General features: G+C 47.6%; 1 protein-coding gene across 1 annotated transcript in view; it reads left to right on the top strand.

Moving 5' to 3' along the window:
- The first annotated feature begins 5,158 nt into the window (after positions 1-5,158).
- The window catches only part of SHC2 (SHC adaptor protein 2), a 29,536-nt gene continuing 17,928 nt past the window's right edge, over positions 5,159-16,766 (top strand). Inside the window, exons 1-5 of the mRNA XM_054979640.1 lie at positions 5,159-5,563; positions 11,056-11,126; positions 13,499-13,559; positions 13,933-14,052; positions 15,126-15,179. Of these exons, the coding sequence (XP_054835615.1) occupies positions 5,174-5,563; positions 11,056-11,126; positions 13,499-13,559; positions 13,933-14,052; positions 15,126-15,179 (696 nt within the window). The 5' untranslated portion in view covers positions 5,159-5,173. The remainder of the gene's footprint in view (positions 5,564-11,055; positions 11,127-13,498; positions 13,560-13,932; positions 14,053-15,125; positions 15,180-16,766) is intronic.

Below are 16,766 nucleotides of genomic sequence, written 5' to 3' on the forward strand. Positions count from 1 at the left end.
GTAAAAACAGTTTCTGGCAGCAGGGTCAAAAGGCTAGAAATGCAGGAAATAGATAGTGTGATGCAACAATGTAAAGTTAAAACCCTTGATTACTTTTGAATTTTGCATCATAATGTCATCCTATGCCAGAATTAAAAACAAAAACAAAAAACCTTCAAGACCTTTAAGATTCTCTTTTAGTTTGGATACCGGAAGCAAGAAACCTTCCAGCTTCTTTTTAGCTCCTCCTAGTGGTGTCAGCTGGAAAGATAATTGGGAAAAAATATTTGAGGTGGGTGGGAAAAGGATGGAGAAGAAATCTCATTCAGGACTGGTGATTTGAAGTCTTGAACAGTTTGATGATTTCCTCACCTGGAGAGGGAGAGAAATTCAGCAGCCCAGCAGTTTAATTTTTGAACTTGTTTCTAAGATGGCTCCCCTGCCTTGGTGATCGAATGTTTTCAAATGCCTCTTGAATGGTGTCCTTCTTTTCCTGTGGGCTTTTTCAGGCAGCCAGGGCAGAGTTCTTTCTGACATGGAGGAAGCAAATTTGCTGCAGCCATGCCAGATTCTACGAGGTCTGGACTCCAGACCCTGGGGCCAGCCAGTAGCTCCAGACCTCGCAGCTGATTCACACAAGTCCAAATGGTAAAGAGTCCAGGAGCACCTTTAAGACTATCCAACTTTATTGTAGCATAAGCATTTGAGAACCACAGCTCTCTGACGAAGAGAGCTGTGGTTCTCGAAAGCTTATGCTACAATAAAGTTGGTTAGTCTCAAAGGTGCTACTGGACTCTTTACTATTTTGCAAATACAGACTAACACGGCTAACTCTGGATCTATGACACAAGGCCAAGTTTCACATGGCCAATAGTGGGACTTGGGGCTAGATGTGCACCTGGAGTTCCATGCTGGGAACTCAGTTCCAGGTGTGCATGGGTCCTGTTCGAATCAAGCCTGCCTTGGGCAAGAAGGGGTTCAGTCCTTTCCTCTGCACTATTTCCTCAACCTGAGAAGGCCCAGTGAAGTGGCTGCTTACCCTGTTGGGGAAACGCATGTGCAGCGATCAGTACATGTAAGTTTCTTCAACAAGCAAATGGAATTGGAAACATTTAATGCTGGGAAAACTGGTAGGGGGAGAAGGCTGAATCCTGTTGTGCACTGCAGTCCCAGTCCTAAGTGGGCCCAGACTTGCCTAGAAATTAAGTTCCTATCTGGAACCTCCCAGAACACACCTGCCAAACACACCAGAGGGTCACGCAGACGAGGCACGGTGTGAATCGGCCTTCACCATGTGTGCCATCTAAGCTGGCCTGCCACCAGAAGACAGTCACCAGAGGAGGCATTGCTTGCCTAGAGAGACCCGATGAGGGAATCAGCCGATGGAATAAGATCTAGCCAGGAGGTATAAAACTGCTGCCTCCAGGCGGTCTGAGTTGCTTGCTGGTCATATGCAGGCTGTGCTTGTTCTCTTGACTGCCTTGGCAGTCCCCAAACCTGACCTCTTTCTGCTGTGTCCTACAGGCTCCTTGTCCTTCTGGCAAACTAATCATGGGCTTGACTTTGGATAATAACTATAACAACTTCAGATACTTCCCTCCAGTGTGACCTGCCATCCGCCTCTAGGCTTGATGTGTTGCCTGTTCTTGAGCAGGTGGTTAGGATGAGGCTGTTCTTTCCTTTGCCACAGTGTTCTTCCTGGGAGGGATTGACCAATAGTCCTCTGGAGGGCGAGAGACACCAACCAAGACCTCCCCCTGGTTTCTGCAATCTTAGGGCCAGCTTGCGATCGAGCAGCCTGACTGGCTCTCTTGTGTCATATGACCTTTGCTTGAGTTGGGAGCTGCGGCGCTGCCTTTTGGTGTCCTCTGATGGTGGCGCTGGAGCAGTGCGGAGAGCGAGCCAAGCATCTCCCTCTTCTAGCAAACGGGCATAATGGAACATAGACTAAAATTCCTTGGTCCTTTCCTGCCTCTGCAGTCTTCTGCTGGGACCCTCTAGGACCTTAGAAGGCAAAGACGGATGAGAAACTGTTAGGCTGTGCAGGTGAGATCTTTGCAGACGTCAGCAGATTCCTCCCCCATTTTACATCTCTGGCACACCTTCAAAGGTGTCCTGGGGAAGCTCTCTGATCCTGCCGTCCTAAGTGGATGAGGGCAGCCAGTTTCCCCCACCCATTTCCGGTACCTCAATAGAGTCCAGTACTGTTACCAGAAACCGGCCCTGCCAAGGCCCAGATGGAGAGCACCTCTCCGTTCATCTGGGACTGTGGTCTGTCTGGCTCAAAAGACATTTCTGTCATCTCAAAAGACGTTTCAACCAGACGAGAAGGATAAAGTGTGACTGTCAAGCAGAGCTGAAGGGTTTCCAAGCTCTTCCACAGATCCTCTTTAACAAACTTTGCTTTCAAAATCACACAGAAGACAGCAGGCAGCTTTAAGTTGGCCTGAGACAATTATGCTGGCATAGGGTTGCCAAACTCCAGGTGGTGCCTGGAGATCTCCTGGAATTACAACTGATCTCCAGGTGAGAGAGATCAGTTCCTCTGGACATAATGACCGCCTTGGTAGGTGGACTCTATGGACCCAGCTGAGGTCTCTCCCCAGGTTCCACCTCCAGGAATTTCCCTACCCAGTACTGGCCCAAGCAGAAATTACACCTGACTCTTAAAGCCAGGGGCTTTGAATCACTTCTCCATTGCCCTGTTAACTGGAGACAAGGTGGCACACTGCTGGCCCTTGCAGCAGCTTGGAGAACAGATGCAAAGGCCCATTCTTAGGGACCACTTTCTAGGTGGTGAGAGCAGGTCTTCCAGGAGTGGAGATCAGTGAGCCCAACCTGACTTGGAAGCTTTCATAAGGCTCAGGGAGCATTGCCTCGTGTTCTCAAGGGTGCTACTGTCAGGTTCAGAACGCTTTCCTTCATGTTATAACCAAAGAGACTCCATTTTAATTCTTTTAGTATTCTGAGTGCTTTATTCACAGGTGCCAAGACGTTCCCTAGCAGCTATCTCACAGAAGAGGAATGTTTTGACTACAGCTTTTCCACCCTTGGGAAACTTTCACTTTCTCAGCTTCAAGCGGCTTGTTTTGAGAACTATGGGGGGAGGCTGGGCCTGCTGGGGTTTGATACTCTGTACCTTGTTCTTTGCCTATCATTCGTAACAATACACGTGTACCAGCCCAGATATTGCATCTGGGCCAGTGGACTATAATGATTGCTTTTTTCAGTAAATCTTTTGAAAACAACGGACTCTTGTCTGATTGCAGAAGGTAGTCTGGATTACAGTTATTATTTAGCCACAGGTCTGACACCTGAAGCTGGGACACAGACCTGACTTCTACGTGTTGCCAGCAGTGATACAGCCAACATTTGTTCAGGTTGGATCTTGCAGGCTAATTGAGATCAGAGCTCAAACCTCTCCCAAGGTGATCTCCCCCCACCCCACGCAGCTGCTCCCTCCTCTTTCTCACTGGTCTTATCTCGTTATGATAGGAAAGGCTGCTGCTGTGGCTTTCCTGTTTCCGAGCGCTTTTGAGCAGTGGTGGCGGCTAGGAAACTACAATTCCCAAGAATCCTGGTCCTCAGCATGTATCAGCGAGCAAGTTTGTGCATGTCAGGCTCCCAGGGAATTGTAGTTTCCTGTGATTCCTGAAGCTCGGTAAAGATTGAAAGTCCTAGGAAACGACATTTCCCAGGGTTTTTGGTGCCCCCGATACCACTTCTACTTAAGGAGGGCTTTGGCCGCACCTTTCTCATTGGGGGTGGGGAGGAGTTGGCCATGGATCTCCTGGCAGAACAAGGGAAGCCTTCCGGGCTCACTGCGTTTGTCAATGGAGGCCTTGCAAGAAAGTCGGGAAGAGGAAGCCTCTGGGTCTTGGTATGTCCCTGATGCTGTCATCAGTACAATGAAATGGGCTTGAGTTTAAGATGAGCTCATTCGGAGCTGAGCTGAACTGAGTCACTTACGGCAAGCTCATTCTGAACAGAGCCTGGGGAAGCTGGCAGGGCCTGGAGTTCTCACAGAATCACAGCTGATCTCCATTAGAGCGGAGATCAGTTTCCCAGGAGGAAATGGCAGCTTCAGAGGGCGGACCCTGTGGCGGCATTACAGCCCTGCTCAGTCCCCCCCCCCTCTCCAAACTCCACCTTTCCCAGGCTCCACCCCCAAATCCCCAGGGATTTCTCAAGTGAGACTTGGTAACCCTATGAAATGCTCTCTGGAATGTTCCATGTCACATATTTTTTACGCTGGCCATTTTGTGACCATGTATTTTACCTGAGTTTTTATTTGGCTGGCCCCTGGATTTGATGCTAATTTTTTTGTTACTTTATAGTTACTGTTTGCTTTTTCTTCTGCTGTGTTGTTTTTTTTTAAATGCTGGATTGGGGCTGATTCTATTGTTTAATGCAGCTGTCTGGTTATTTTAAAAGGTTGGTTGGGTTTTTTTTATTGTTTTAAATTTGTTGTAAGCCACCTGAAGCCATTTTCTAGGGACACTTTGAAGAAATAATCTGAATGGATAATAAGATAAGCTTCCTTGGAGGTCTATTTTGCTTAAAAGCAATATAATAACACAAGAAATTCAATCAGCTGAACTCCAACACAACGTCTGGGATGATTTTTTTCCGCATGTGATCTTTTGCTGCTCATAAAATCCCCATTTCTTTGGAAGTGGCAGATTTCAGCCTCTTTCCCACCCATGTCCCCAATCCTGAATCTTTTAGAGGAGGCTGCTGAGATGGAACGGCCTGGCTCGTCTCTTTTGCAGTGAGATACAGATGCATCTCATTGGCAGGGAGAATGATTGCTTGCTGCCGCAGTGGGCCAGAGGCAAAGCCATAACACCATTACATCATAATGTGAAGTGATCATCCCAAGGGGGGGGGGTGGTTGCTGGAGGTTGTGGCTGCATGTGGGGGTGGGGTGGCAGCAATAGGCGAACCAGAGCCCAGCACACGGGAACAGCTCAAGCACTCTAAAACCACTTAGCCAGACAAGCAGCGGCTGGGTATGCTAACAGAACCCAAGTATGACCGTTTTTGGAACGACTCACTGACGTCCTCCAAGAAGTCAGCCATGAGCAGCAAGGTCGCCGCGGCCACCCCGTCCCCTCCACCCCCTGCCACCTCCCTGGCCCACCCTTGCCCTCCTCCACTGGGTGAGGAGCAGGAGGCAGTGACCACTTTCTGCATGCTGATCCCTAAAATGCCCCAATGGAAATTCTCCAGTCCATCGGGCTTTCTCAGCCGCAGCCCTTCGAGCGCCAGCAAAGAGCTCTCAGCCTCAGCCAAAACGGGGAACCCAGGAGAAGCCGGGACCGGTTTGGCATCGCCCTCATCTTCAGGCCTGGCTGCTGTCCTCAGTGCCTGTGAGCCAGTCTGTGCTGCGCCCTGCAGCTTGCAGGTAATGAACAGGCTGAGAGGAGGGGCCAGGGGCGGGAGGAAGGCACCTCAGGCCGAGGGGGCCAAAGTGGCTGGAGAGGAGTGGAGCCGTAAAGGGAGTTTCATCAGCAAACCCGTGCAAGGCTGGCTGCATCCAGACGAAAAAGTTTTGGGCCCTGGAGTCTCCTATATTGTCCGGGTGAGTGGACTCTCTCGTTCTTTTGTATAAAATGACATAGGCTGCTGTTGACCCCACTCAGCATGTCTGAACTCAAGGTTGAGGTCTTGGTCCTTCCTGCAGTCCCCACAGGCCCCCAAGGGAGTACAGGCACGCAAACTTGACCCTGTCCATCTGCTTAGAAGATGGAAATGTTTGGGCATTTAATTTGTGTCTGGAAAGGGTTTCGGGCTGGTGTCTCCCTGGCTGTAGAGTATATTTAGCCAGAAGCCCTGTCCATCTGTTTGAGTTGTGTAATTTGGTTGTTTAGTGATAAGGGAAACACAATCTATATATGCTAGGAAGCAATTTCATTACTGTTATTTCACAAATTCCTGAACTTCAAGTGTTTCTTGATCACTGAGTCACTACACCCATCCGTCACATGTTTAGATGAGACTCAGGGCTCTGAGGCTAGAAGGGCAAGCTCCCAAGTAGGCTGTCTCCTAGAACATATTGTTAGGGTGTGAACTGCTGCCTGTCTACTGGGATTTTCCTGAATGCTTTGGCCTTTTGCTGGAACTGCTTTTAGCTTCTAAACTGGAAGGGCAGCGTGCAAATTGTCATTATCAATGCCTGGAGAGTGGGGGTGGCTGGGAAGCTATAAATAGGCTTCAGAATAACAATAGTAATTCATATTTGTATGGTACATTCAGTGTTCAAAGTGGAAAGCCAGTTTGGTGTAGTGGTAAGAGTGCAGGACTCTAATCTGGAGAGCCGGGTTTGATTCCCCACTCCTCCACTTGAAGCCAGCTGGGTGACCTTGGGTCAGTCACAGCTCTCTCAGAACTCTCTCAGCCCCACCCACCTCACAGGGTGTTTTGTTGTGGGGGTAATAGTGACATACTTTGTAAACTGCTCTGAGTGGGTGTTAAATTGTCCTGAAGGGTGGTATATAAATCGAATGTTGTTATTATTGTTGTTGTTATTATGATGATGTATTATCACAGTCAATCATTACAAGACGGAGATGTTCTGCCAGGCTTATGGTGGTTGAGGCTCGCGGATCATCCCAACTGGCCTCCTGCTAGTGTGTGTGTGCCCTGACCCTGTAATAGTTAGCTTTTGGCTATCCTGCCCCATGGATCCTGAAAATATTTGAGAACTGAGATGCGGGATGCATTGTGTGCTGCCCTAAAATGTTTTTATAATATATATTTATATGATAATATTATTGCTTTATTGTATATTTTATTACATATATATTGATTACATTGTCATCTGCTCTGAGCCTGCTTGCGGGGAAAGCTGATTATAAATAAAATAAAATAAATAATAGCCCTGCTAGCTAGGCCAGCATTATTATCCCTTGTGTTGTAGGTGAGTGACATAACCCTGGATCCAGCAAGTTCCTCCCTGAGATGAGATGTCTTTCCTGGGCTGCAGCACCTTCTTGGAGCTGCTATGCTAAACTGATTTAACATCCCAGGTTTTCTGCATCACTGGCACAAGCTCACAGTTTGTGATGACAGGATTGATAGAGAGGACGAGTTTCAGCCAGTGGTTCAGATGTGAGGGCCCTGCGTGAGCTGCAGCCTCAGAGGGGTTGAGGCTGTCAAATCAGAGGCTGCAGGAAGTTGAGGAAAAGGCAGACCTGGCCCTGAGCAGGACCCAGGATTCTTGATTACTTTCATTTAAAGCTAAGTGATCGTCAGGACCAGCGTGAGCTTCCTTGGGCAGATCCCAAAGGCACTGACATCTCCCGGGGCTCTTTGTGGCTGTTCCTCCCTGCCACTGTTGGTCACTTTCAGCAATGAGCAGCAATGCTTTGAGCCATTGTGGTTAGTCACCTGCCCTCTGCCAGAATTGGCTGCATCTGCTGCTGCTTCTCTTTCTCACCACTGATGGCTTCTTGCTTACTCACCTGCCGTCCCCTCTGTATGAATGACCAGGCTGCAGCAATGTTGATGGTGAGGTGGAGCCACCTCCCAGGAGGAGTGGGGGTGGAGGGCACTTGAGTTGGGGGGGGAATCAAAGATGAGGTTTAACTGTCTGAAAGAAAGAATGCTTTGAGAATGGAAGACTTATTTCCCCTTCTGGAGCACAGCCTTCTTAAGTGAGTTATAGGCTGGTGATGCTTAGATCATCCCCAGTTCTTAATTAATTTAGGGCTCATTTATGCTGACAGATAAACTAGGACAGTAAACCTTGGGTGCATCGCTCTCCTTCCCTCCTCTGGCCCTGACCCACACAGATTACAAATCATTTTCTCGTTTAGTGGGATTCAAGGGAAAGGCAGAACAGTGTTCCAGCCCTCTGTAGGCTGAACGAGAGAGCTGGCAAAAAACATCACATGGTGGTGGCCAGAGAAACCAGCTTTATGATCGTTCTCTTGTAAGCAGGTTGCTTATGCATATATGGACCCAGTGCATGTTTGTGTGTATGGATGCTGGCAGTACATGGAGATGCAGTGAGATCCTTTGCTGGCTTACTCAGAACTTGGGCTCCACAATGTTGCTCCCAAATAATTGTGCATGAGAATCCGGCAGTATTAGGCCAAAATGCATGCAAAGGTATTGTCCTGGGAGACTATTCCACAACAACAGCAACCCCAACTCTTGGTGTGTTTGTGTCTGTGTGCATGCCTGGGTGGGTTAATTGGGAGAAGGGGAAAATATTTCTGGGTCTTTGCTAAACGCTGTCCATGGTGCTGAAGAACTAGGCCAGGCGCTTCCCAGGAACGATCCTTGCAACCTTTCTGTAAGGATCTGCCAAGAATCTTCCCAAAAGACTCCCCTGGTTTAGAAAAGCTTTATTGGAAAATTCTAGTATCATGATCTTACAAAGGACAATTGTCAGGAATGAAGCACAGTCACATTTCATAAGCATATATAGTTCACAGGCTAACATTCCCCCGCCCCTTCCCAGAGGCTGGCCACTATCTGCACATAGGTCTGGGAACTAGCATAGTCAAAGAGAGATAATTTTAGACAGAATTCACATCCTGGGAGAGTTGAGAACCACAACTGTAACAGATAAACATACCTAAATGCCAAGTTTGCACCGGTATAGATAGAAAAATCTGCACAATAGGGTCAGCCATTGCGCAAACCCTAGAAGATCTCCAGGTTTGTGGGAAAGTATCCTTTCTAAAAATAATTTGGAGAATAAAAAACAACCCCCTGAAAAATGTTCAATGTATCCCCAAACAGTCCTGGATTTCAGGTAGCATTTTGGGTTGCCATGGAAACTCAAAATGGTTTCCAATACAGTTGCAGCTGTCACCACTAGGAAGAACTGAGCAGAGGGGGGAGAGGATAATATGGAGCCAGAATGAGGGGGAGGAGAGCTTGGAGGAATGTCAGGGCTTGCCAGGTGGGCCGTCTTGTACAACCCTTGTTTTGCTACAGAAGCACCAGAATTATTTTGATAACATCCCTATGAGAAGGCCCTGCTGCAAATTTCCCTGTGGCCACACTGAGCCAGGGAGACCTGAAATTTACTGTGTGGCCTTGGGCCTGTCACATGCTCTAATGTAGCCTACCTCCCAGGGTTGTTAGGGAAGCAAATGGGGGTGGGTAGAGAATCATGCATGCTTCCCTGAGCTCCGTGCAGGAAGAGTGAGAGGAAATTGTATGGATAGGTAGCTAGACTAGCTCAGCGGGGATTGGGAAGGGTGGAGGGCAGAGATGGTATCAATGAAGGTCTTGGAGAAACCTTCTAGGCCTCATCTTCCGTTTGTCAAGTCACAGCTGTATCCCAGCTTTCCATTAGTATGCTCCAGGCAGCTACCAAATCAAAATGGTATGTTTGGATTGCAATGGGAAAGTGAGACTGTATTCCTCCCCCTTCTGATGGAAATCAGTTTCTTTAATTGTTTGGCAAATGAAGGCAGTCCCTTTGCTACTTGGCAGTTGGTCTCCTTATGCTTGCACATGCTCAGAAACATCATTTGCAAGCAGTGTCGTTTTCTGTGCCTTTGAATCCAATGAATTGGGCTAGGAGTCAGAGGAAACTACAAATCCCATGGACCTCTGCAGGAAATGACATCCTGCCTTCAGTGAGCCCCCCCTCCTTAGATTTGCTTAGGATGGGAGACTGCCCCCCCCCCAGGCCTGGATTCTCTAAACTTAAAATAACAAGCTGGTAAAGGCTCAAAGACTTTTCCAAGGAATTTTCCAAGGAAGTGGACTATTGTCAGCCCCAGACCAACAGCCCTGATGCCACCCACATTCTCTGGAGGCAAGGTTTCAGTGCCAACCCACACATTCAGACAAACCACAAGATATTGTCTTCATGGTAACATCCTGCTTCAATTGAAAGCATTGTGTGTGTGTGTGTGGGGGGGTATCACTATTTAAACTCTCCCACATTACCCACCCCGCCCATAGCATGTTGAGGAGAGGATTCTAGCTTATGTCTTAGGCTGCATTCAGAAAACACAAGAAACTACGGTTTCAACATGCAGCCTCCTCAGTGCTGCCATTGCAAATGGTCAGAGGGAGGCAAAGCCGCTCCCAGCCCAGCAGGAATCAGGTGACTTTATGAGCCAATTCTTCAGAGCAAAAGTAATACATTTTCATTAATTAAGACCAACTAAAATAGTACAAAATAATGTGCAAACTTTCAAGTTCTCCAGTATTGATGGTTGTTGTGGGTTTTCCAGGCTGTACCACGGCAATACAGCCCGGAAAACCCACAACAACCATCGTTCTCCGGCCGTGAAAGCCTTCGACAATACATTCTCCAGTATTCTTCTGGATGTTAAAAAAAAGGGGGGGGGGTGTTGTTCACGGCATTCTCTTAAGGCCTGCTTAAAATGCCAGGTAGGATTAACATAGATAACATGGTTCTGGATGGGGCTGCATTTGAGTTTCATCTTTGGCCTTCTAGGAAGGAGAAGTGGCCGCCGCCGGTCAGTATCCCAGTATGGTCCTATCAAGTTGGGCTGTGCTTTCGGTCTGATCGATGCCTTGCTTGAGTGCTGGCCAATCTGACCGCCTGGCCTCTTTGCTTGCCTCTCTGCTTAGTTGCCTGCCTGCCTCCTTCCCTCCAGGCACCCAATCCTGACCCTCACGGCCTATTTATGTATTAATTGTACAGACTTATATCCTGCTTTGCAGCCCAGCTGGGTTTTCAAAATGTTTGACAGGATCATAAAAATGCAATTAAAAACCCATGTATAAAATGTAAATACTTGAACAGCAGCAGTCAGGTTTTTAAAAAGAAAAAACTCCAATCTATGTGAAAATGCTCCCACAGAAAATGAAGCAGGAACTTTCTGTCTGCCTTGAGCTTCCTAAAGTGTGAGCCAGAGGAGGGTTGCCAGGTCCTTTGAGGAATTGGTGAGACGGCTGTTTTGTTACCACCCTGTGATTCTGCGCGCGCATGCGCGCGGGCATGTATGGGTGTACACTTCAGGCAGGGGTTCTTTGGAAGGACTCGGAGCATGAGAGGCAGTAAGCAGCACTGAAGGTATAGCTTGGTCAGTTCACCCAAGTTAATGTCTGTTTTTTCCTCCCCTCCTCTTCCAGTATATGGGATGCATTGAAATCCTACGCTCAATGAGGTCTTTGGATTTCAACACTCGGACGCAAGTCACCAAGTAAGGACTTACTTGCTGATCTCTTGTTTTCTTGCCCCTTCCTTTCTGGTTTCCCAGAATTCCCTTCTAGAGCAATAAACAATATGACTGCGGCCTGAGAGCAGCCACAAAGTGTGGCCTGTTCAGGGTGAATGAATATGCACCTTTTTTCATTCTTCAGTGGCTGTGTGATCCCAGCCTCTGAAGGAGTGAGAACAAAGGAGACTGAAGAACCTGCTTCTTGCATTCGTGACACGGGAGAACCTGCCAGTCAGGCATTTCACAATGACTTGGACTCTGTCAGGGTGCTAGCCAATCAGGTTTGCCAAAATGAGGACAATGGCAATGTTTGTGGATGATCCCAACCAACAAAATATCACAATGTGAATAGCTTGAGATCAAAATACTGTTAAGATTTGGCTGCATTATGATGTCACTGAATACAAGGGACATAGGTAGAGAATGACAGCAAGAACAGCCATCGAAATGAATAGATTATGTTTCTTTGCAAGGGATGTCCCAAAAAAATGAAGATTTTTTTTCCCAATGGTGCCTGAAACGTTCATGTAAACTGAGTTATTTTGCTTCAGACACAGATACTGGCAATTGATGACCAATTTTGGGTTCAGTAACAATGTAATGGATCAAGCAATCTGAAGCTTTGCAAGAAGAGAGTGGGAAGAGAGTGGGGTTCATAGCAGAGGGGGGCTGTGTGGGAGCCTCTGCTTTTCCCACCTCGCCCAAGCAGAGGTGTAGGTGCAAGTTTCTCAGAGAAAAGCAGCCATGGGGAGGAAGTTGCTGGGGGAAAGTGGGGTAGAAGAGGGCTCAGCCCCCTTCCTGCCTTTCTTGACTGGCTCTCAGCCAGGCCCCCCTCTCTGTGGCTCTTTGGCAGCCATTGGCCCTCCTGAGACTCCACCAAATGGCTCATTGGGCCCCGTGGAAAAGGCAAAGGCAGTGATGCTAAGAGCACTTGAGAAGAGACGTGCTTCCCTGCAGTGGCTCATCTGGCAAAGCGAAAAGCGATAGAAGCCCCGGCAGTGGGGCAGGCCTTCCTTGCCAAAGCACGATTCAGATCAATCTTGAGTAACTGGAGAGGAGAGGCCTCTCCCCATGGGGCCTGGAAAGCAATGCATAATTCATGGGCTTCTCTGCCCCTCCACCCGCTGACCCCAATAACATTGGAGTCAAATGCAGCTGTGAAGTTATGCAGCTTAAGGGAGAGGCAGGCCCCTTGGACCTCTCCAGTCAGACTGGCGTGACTATGGAAGCTAAGCCCCAGTCAAAGGCCCCAAATCCATGGCTGTGGAGAGATACATCTTGTCCTTGCCACGTAAATCATGCCTGGGTCTCTGTCCCCATTTCCAATCAGGGGCTTCTAGCATTTGGGCCTCTAACAAGAAAAAAAAGGTCTGAATCCTCTGTTTTGTGGTGGTACGGCCAGCTTTGGAAATCAACTGATCCATTACTTGCTTCCTAAACCCCTGGGGTCAGCAATGCCAGAAACTGTGCTCAGGTGCCCAGAGTCCTTTTATTGTTGAAGAACAGTCTTGGAGGGGGGGCATCAGGGATATGGGGTAGATATGGGGTGCAGCTTGCGAGAAGTTAGGCTTAACTCCTCACCACCATTTTTCCTAACTCCAAACAACCCTCAACCCTACACAAGATGAGAGCTGCTGTAGCACAGTGGTTAAGTGGTTCGGCTGTGAATCGGCACTCTACTGGTTCAAGTCCCACTACTGCCATGAGCTCAGTAGGTGGCCTTGGGTGAGCCACTCCTCTCAGCCCCAGCTCCCCAGCTGTATTGTGGGGATAATGATAACACTAACTTGTTCACCACTCTGGTTGAGGCATTAATCTGTCTAGAAGAGCGGTATATAAGCGCAGTTGTTGTTGTTGTTGTTGTTATTAAAGTGTAGTTTAAAAATACAGAGCTGATGGCGATTGCTCCTCAGAGGATTTGTTAATTTCATCTTTGCCTCCCAGAAGGCTCTGTCAGTTTCACCTCTCCAGTCTAAAACTGTGTGGGACGGCAACCAGAGGGCAGTGAGGAATGGAAATGGGCTGGAGCTGCCTTCCAGAGCTGGGCTTGGACCTGGAGAGCTTCTAATGGGCTGAAGTTTCCCTTTTGGCATTTCACAGCCCCTTCACTCAGCTCCAGTGTATAGCAATGTCTTTGCCCTGCTGCAGGCTCTGTCTTTTTAAACTACTCTTCCTGGCTACCACTGCCTCTCCTGACATGTATTCTACACGTGTCAGATGTCTTGTGTAAAGAGACTCTCAGAGCTGCTTACTGATGCTCTAGCATTTCACCTGGTCGGGCTCTGAGAGTGTCTACAATCAAAGAACATCTCCTTTCTTTTGATTACAGTTGTAAAATTATGCTTTTATTGCAGGGAAGCCATCAACAGGCTCTATGAGGCAGTTCCAGGGGTTAAGGGGACATGGAAGAAGAAGGTGAGCCTGGTCTTTCTACCTCCAACCCCTGACCCAGAGACAATTGCACAAAGCAAATTTGGGACTGGGCAATTTCCACAGAAGGGTACATGGTGACAATTAGAGCTCCCTTGTGCACAATTTGAATTTGAATTAGTTGGAAAATTTGGCAGGCAGGTTCCCACGGGTGAGGGACGTCATCCCAGTCCACAGGAAACCAAAAAGCCAGATGTGTTTTTCTACTGGAATCTATCGAAATGAAAACAGTAATAACTGAGACAAATGTATCAACAATGAAATAATTTTTAATAGCTGCTTTTTGCACAGTTATGTGGGGATTTTCAAGAGATGGCTGGCCTGACCCCTCTGCCCCCCATCCCCATTCTCTCGCCAGGCTCCCAACAAGGCCCTCTTCTCCATTCTTGGCAAAAGCAACCTCCACTTTGCTGGCATTAGCATAGCTGTGAATATTTCCATTGATGGACTGAATCTCATGATCCCCACGACCCATCAGGTGAGCTGCACCCTCCCGAAATGTACTGCTGTGACTTCCTTTTTCCTCACGGGCTGGGGGATTTAAAAAAAAAAATATCCTTCAAATATGCATGAGCAAATACCCTTTAGAACATTCCTTTATGTTTTCATCAGCGGTTTCTGTTCTCAACTTCTTACTGTTCTGACAATTCATTTGCATTGACTGTGCACGTTGTATGGTTTTTGCATGCAAGTTACATTCAGATGTCTAATATATGTAATGTCATGTACAATATATATGGGTAACACTGACTCATTGATGCACAAACCAAGCTGGAAAATGGGTACATTTTGCAGAAAAATTCAGTGCAGAAAATGGTGCAGAATCACAGATTCATTTTGCCTGAAGTAAAACAGAAAGAAGGATTTAGGGATCAAAGCCATGGGAAGGAGACACTTGAAACTCAGCCTGAGCTCAGAGACCTGTCACGGTGAGATCCAATCCTGCTAGAATGTCTGTTCTCTCCTGTAATGCTTTGGGTCAGTGTTTGTGTGAATGAATCTTCTGACTGCACACACCATCTCCTCCAGGCCTGGACCCCAGCTCAGTGGAGCAGCGGCTGGCCACGTCTTATCGCAAAAGGCGTCCTGGATGCATTTCTAGCAAAATCTGCACCATCCCTTATTTAAATTATACTAAATCCTAAATCCAGTTTACGGGGTGAAAGTAGTGCTTTGGGACATGTGCAGAGTGCAAATTTCATTTCTAAAGGTGTAGTTTTAACCCCCATGCTGATATTTTATCACGCCTTTATGCGAGCATGACCAGGTGACCTGAGCATCCTCTGGAAAGCTAGGCTGCCCTGAAATGCTCAGAGTGCCTTGCTTGGAACCCTGCTTGCCCCAACCCTCTACATGGCCGAGCAGCCCAAGCCAGGAGTGTTCCCAGGGAAAGCCACTTCCCCAAAGGCCTCAGTGATCAATTGAAGCCCCCCCCCCCCGCTGTATTGATCCGCTTGCTGAGTGATTGCAGAACCCTCCGGCTGACCTTTTAATCACGAAGCTCTTCCAATCCATCCCCCTCCCACCTCTGTTTGTCTGTTTCCATCACAGATCATCGCGAATCACCACATGCAGTCCATCTCCTTTGCTTCAGGGGGTGATACGGTAAGGGCAGCGGTTCCAGGCTGGGGGTGGGGTGGTGGATGGTGACTGGTAATGAAATTCAAGGGTAGTCCAATTCCAGGGTTTTAAAAACAGTTCTTATTTTAGCATTTTGACCACCTTTCCAGCTAAGCAGGGGCTCACGGTGGTGCTCAATTTTATAATCAATACAGATCTTCGAAGAGGAAAAAAATCCTAACAGAAAAAGCATAAACCAGAAAAAGCAACAGCAAGCTGGCAAACTAAACTAAGGTGCTTTCCATACAGGGACTGGCTTTTAAAGTTTCCCTGCTGCTGCTGTAGCTGCCAATACAGACAAAGCCAAGGGGGCTTCCCCTTGGCAGGTTTCCCTGTAATTTCCCCATAGTTTTTCTGCCCCAATTCCCTTGCCAGTGGCTGTTCCCTCCCCTGCACCCCCAGAGCCTTTCCTTTAAAAAACAAACAAAACAAAACCAGAAATTCAATCAATCTCTGTGTCACATTCTCTGAATTCAAAGTCTTCATTTTCTTAAAAAAGAGCCGTTTGCCTTTCCTCTTATATCACCACAATGAAAGAGCCAGAATCATAGAGTTGGAAGGGGCCAGAGTCTTACTTTAAAAAAACAACAACAAAAGTTGTGAATTCAGAGAACCTGATACTCAAGAGAGTTGCTGTAGCATAGTGGTTAAGTGGTTGGGTTGCAAATCAGCACTCTGCTGGTTCAAGTCCCGCTACTGCCATGTGATCTGCAGGGTAAGCCACTCCTCTCTGCCCCAGCTCCCCAGTTGTATTGTGGGGATCATAATAAACACTGACTTTGTTCAACAAATTGACTAGGCATTAATTGACAAATTGACTAGGTGGCATATAAGCACACTGTTATAAGATTTTCATTAAAACGATACATCAATACTCAAGTACAGATTTTTTAAACAGCCCCATGCTGGCAACAGAAGGGGGATGACCACTGCATGTAAATGGAAAATGGCTGCAGTGTGGGCAGGACTTGAAAAATCTGAACTTCCCAACCAAGCTGCAGCCATTCAGGCTTTCCAGAAATCTCCCCCAAAACTTTGCAACAAAGCAGATTTCAGAAGGATGGGAGAGAAGGCAGGGAAACCCTGATAAGTGTATGAATGCGGGGGAGGCATTTCCCAACAGCATCGAACTTGGGGCAAATAACCCATAATTGTCTAAGGTAGCAACATTCTCGGGATGCCTGCCTCAGTAGTGTGAAAAATAAAAGCCTGAGTAGAAAGATGCATTTTGTCCTGGCACCTAAAGGAAAGTAAAATATGTGCCAAAGCAAGCCTCAAGGGGGAGGGCATTCCAGAAACCAGGTGCCAGCACAAAGAAAGGCCCGTCTCTAGTCACCATCTGCTTCACCTCTGAAGGCTGGGGCATGGAGAGTAGGGCTTGAGAGGCACATCTTAACTGGCAGGGCTGGATGGGATGGGAGGAGATGGTCCTTCATGTACCCTGACTTCAAGCCATTTAGGGCCTTAAAGGTAATTTGAATTCCAGGCACACTTTGAATTGTGCTTGGAAACAGATGGGTAACCAATGCAGATCTTTCAGCACGGGGGTGATATGATCCCAGGAACCAGCCC

The sequence above is a fragment of the Eublepharis macularius genome, chromosome 5, assembly GCF_028583425.1.
Source record: "Eublepharis macularius isolate TG4126 chromosome 5, MPM_Emac_v1.0, whole genome shotgun sequence".
In the NCBI taxonomy this organism is placed as follows: Eukaryota; Metazoa; Chordata; class Lepidosauria; order Squamata; family Eublepharidae; genus Eublepharis; species Eublepharis macularius.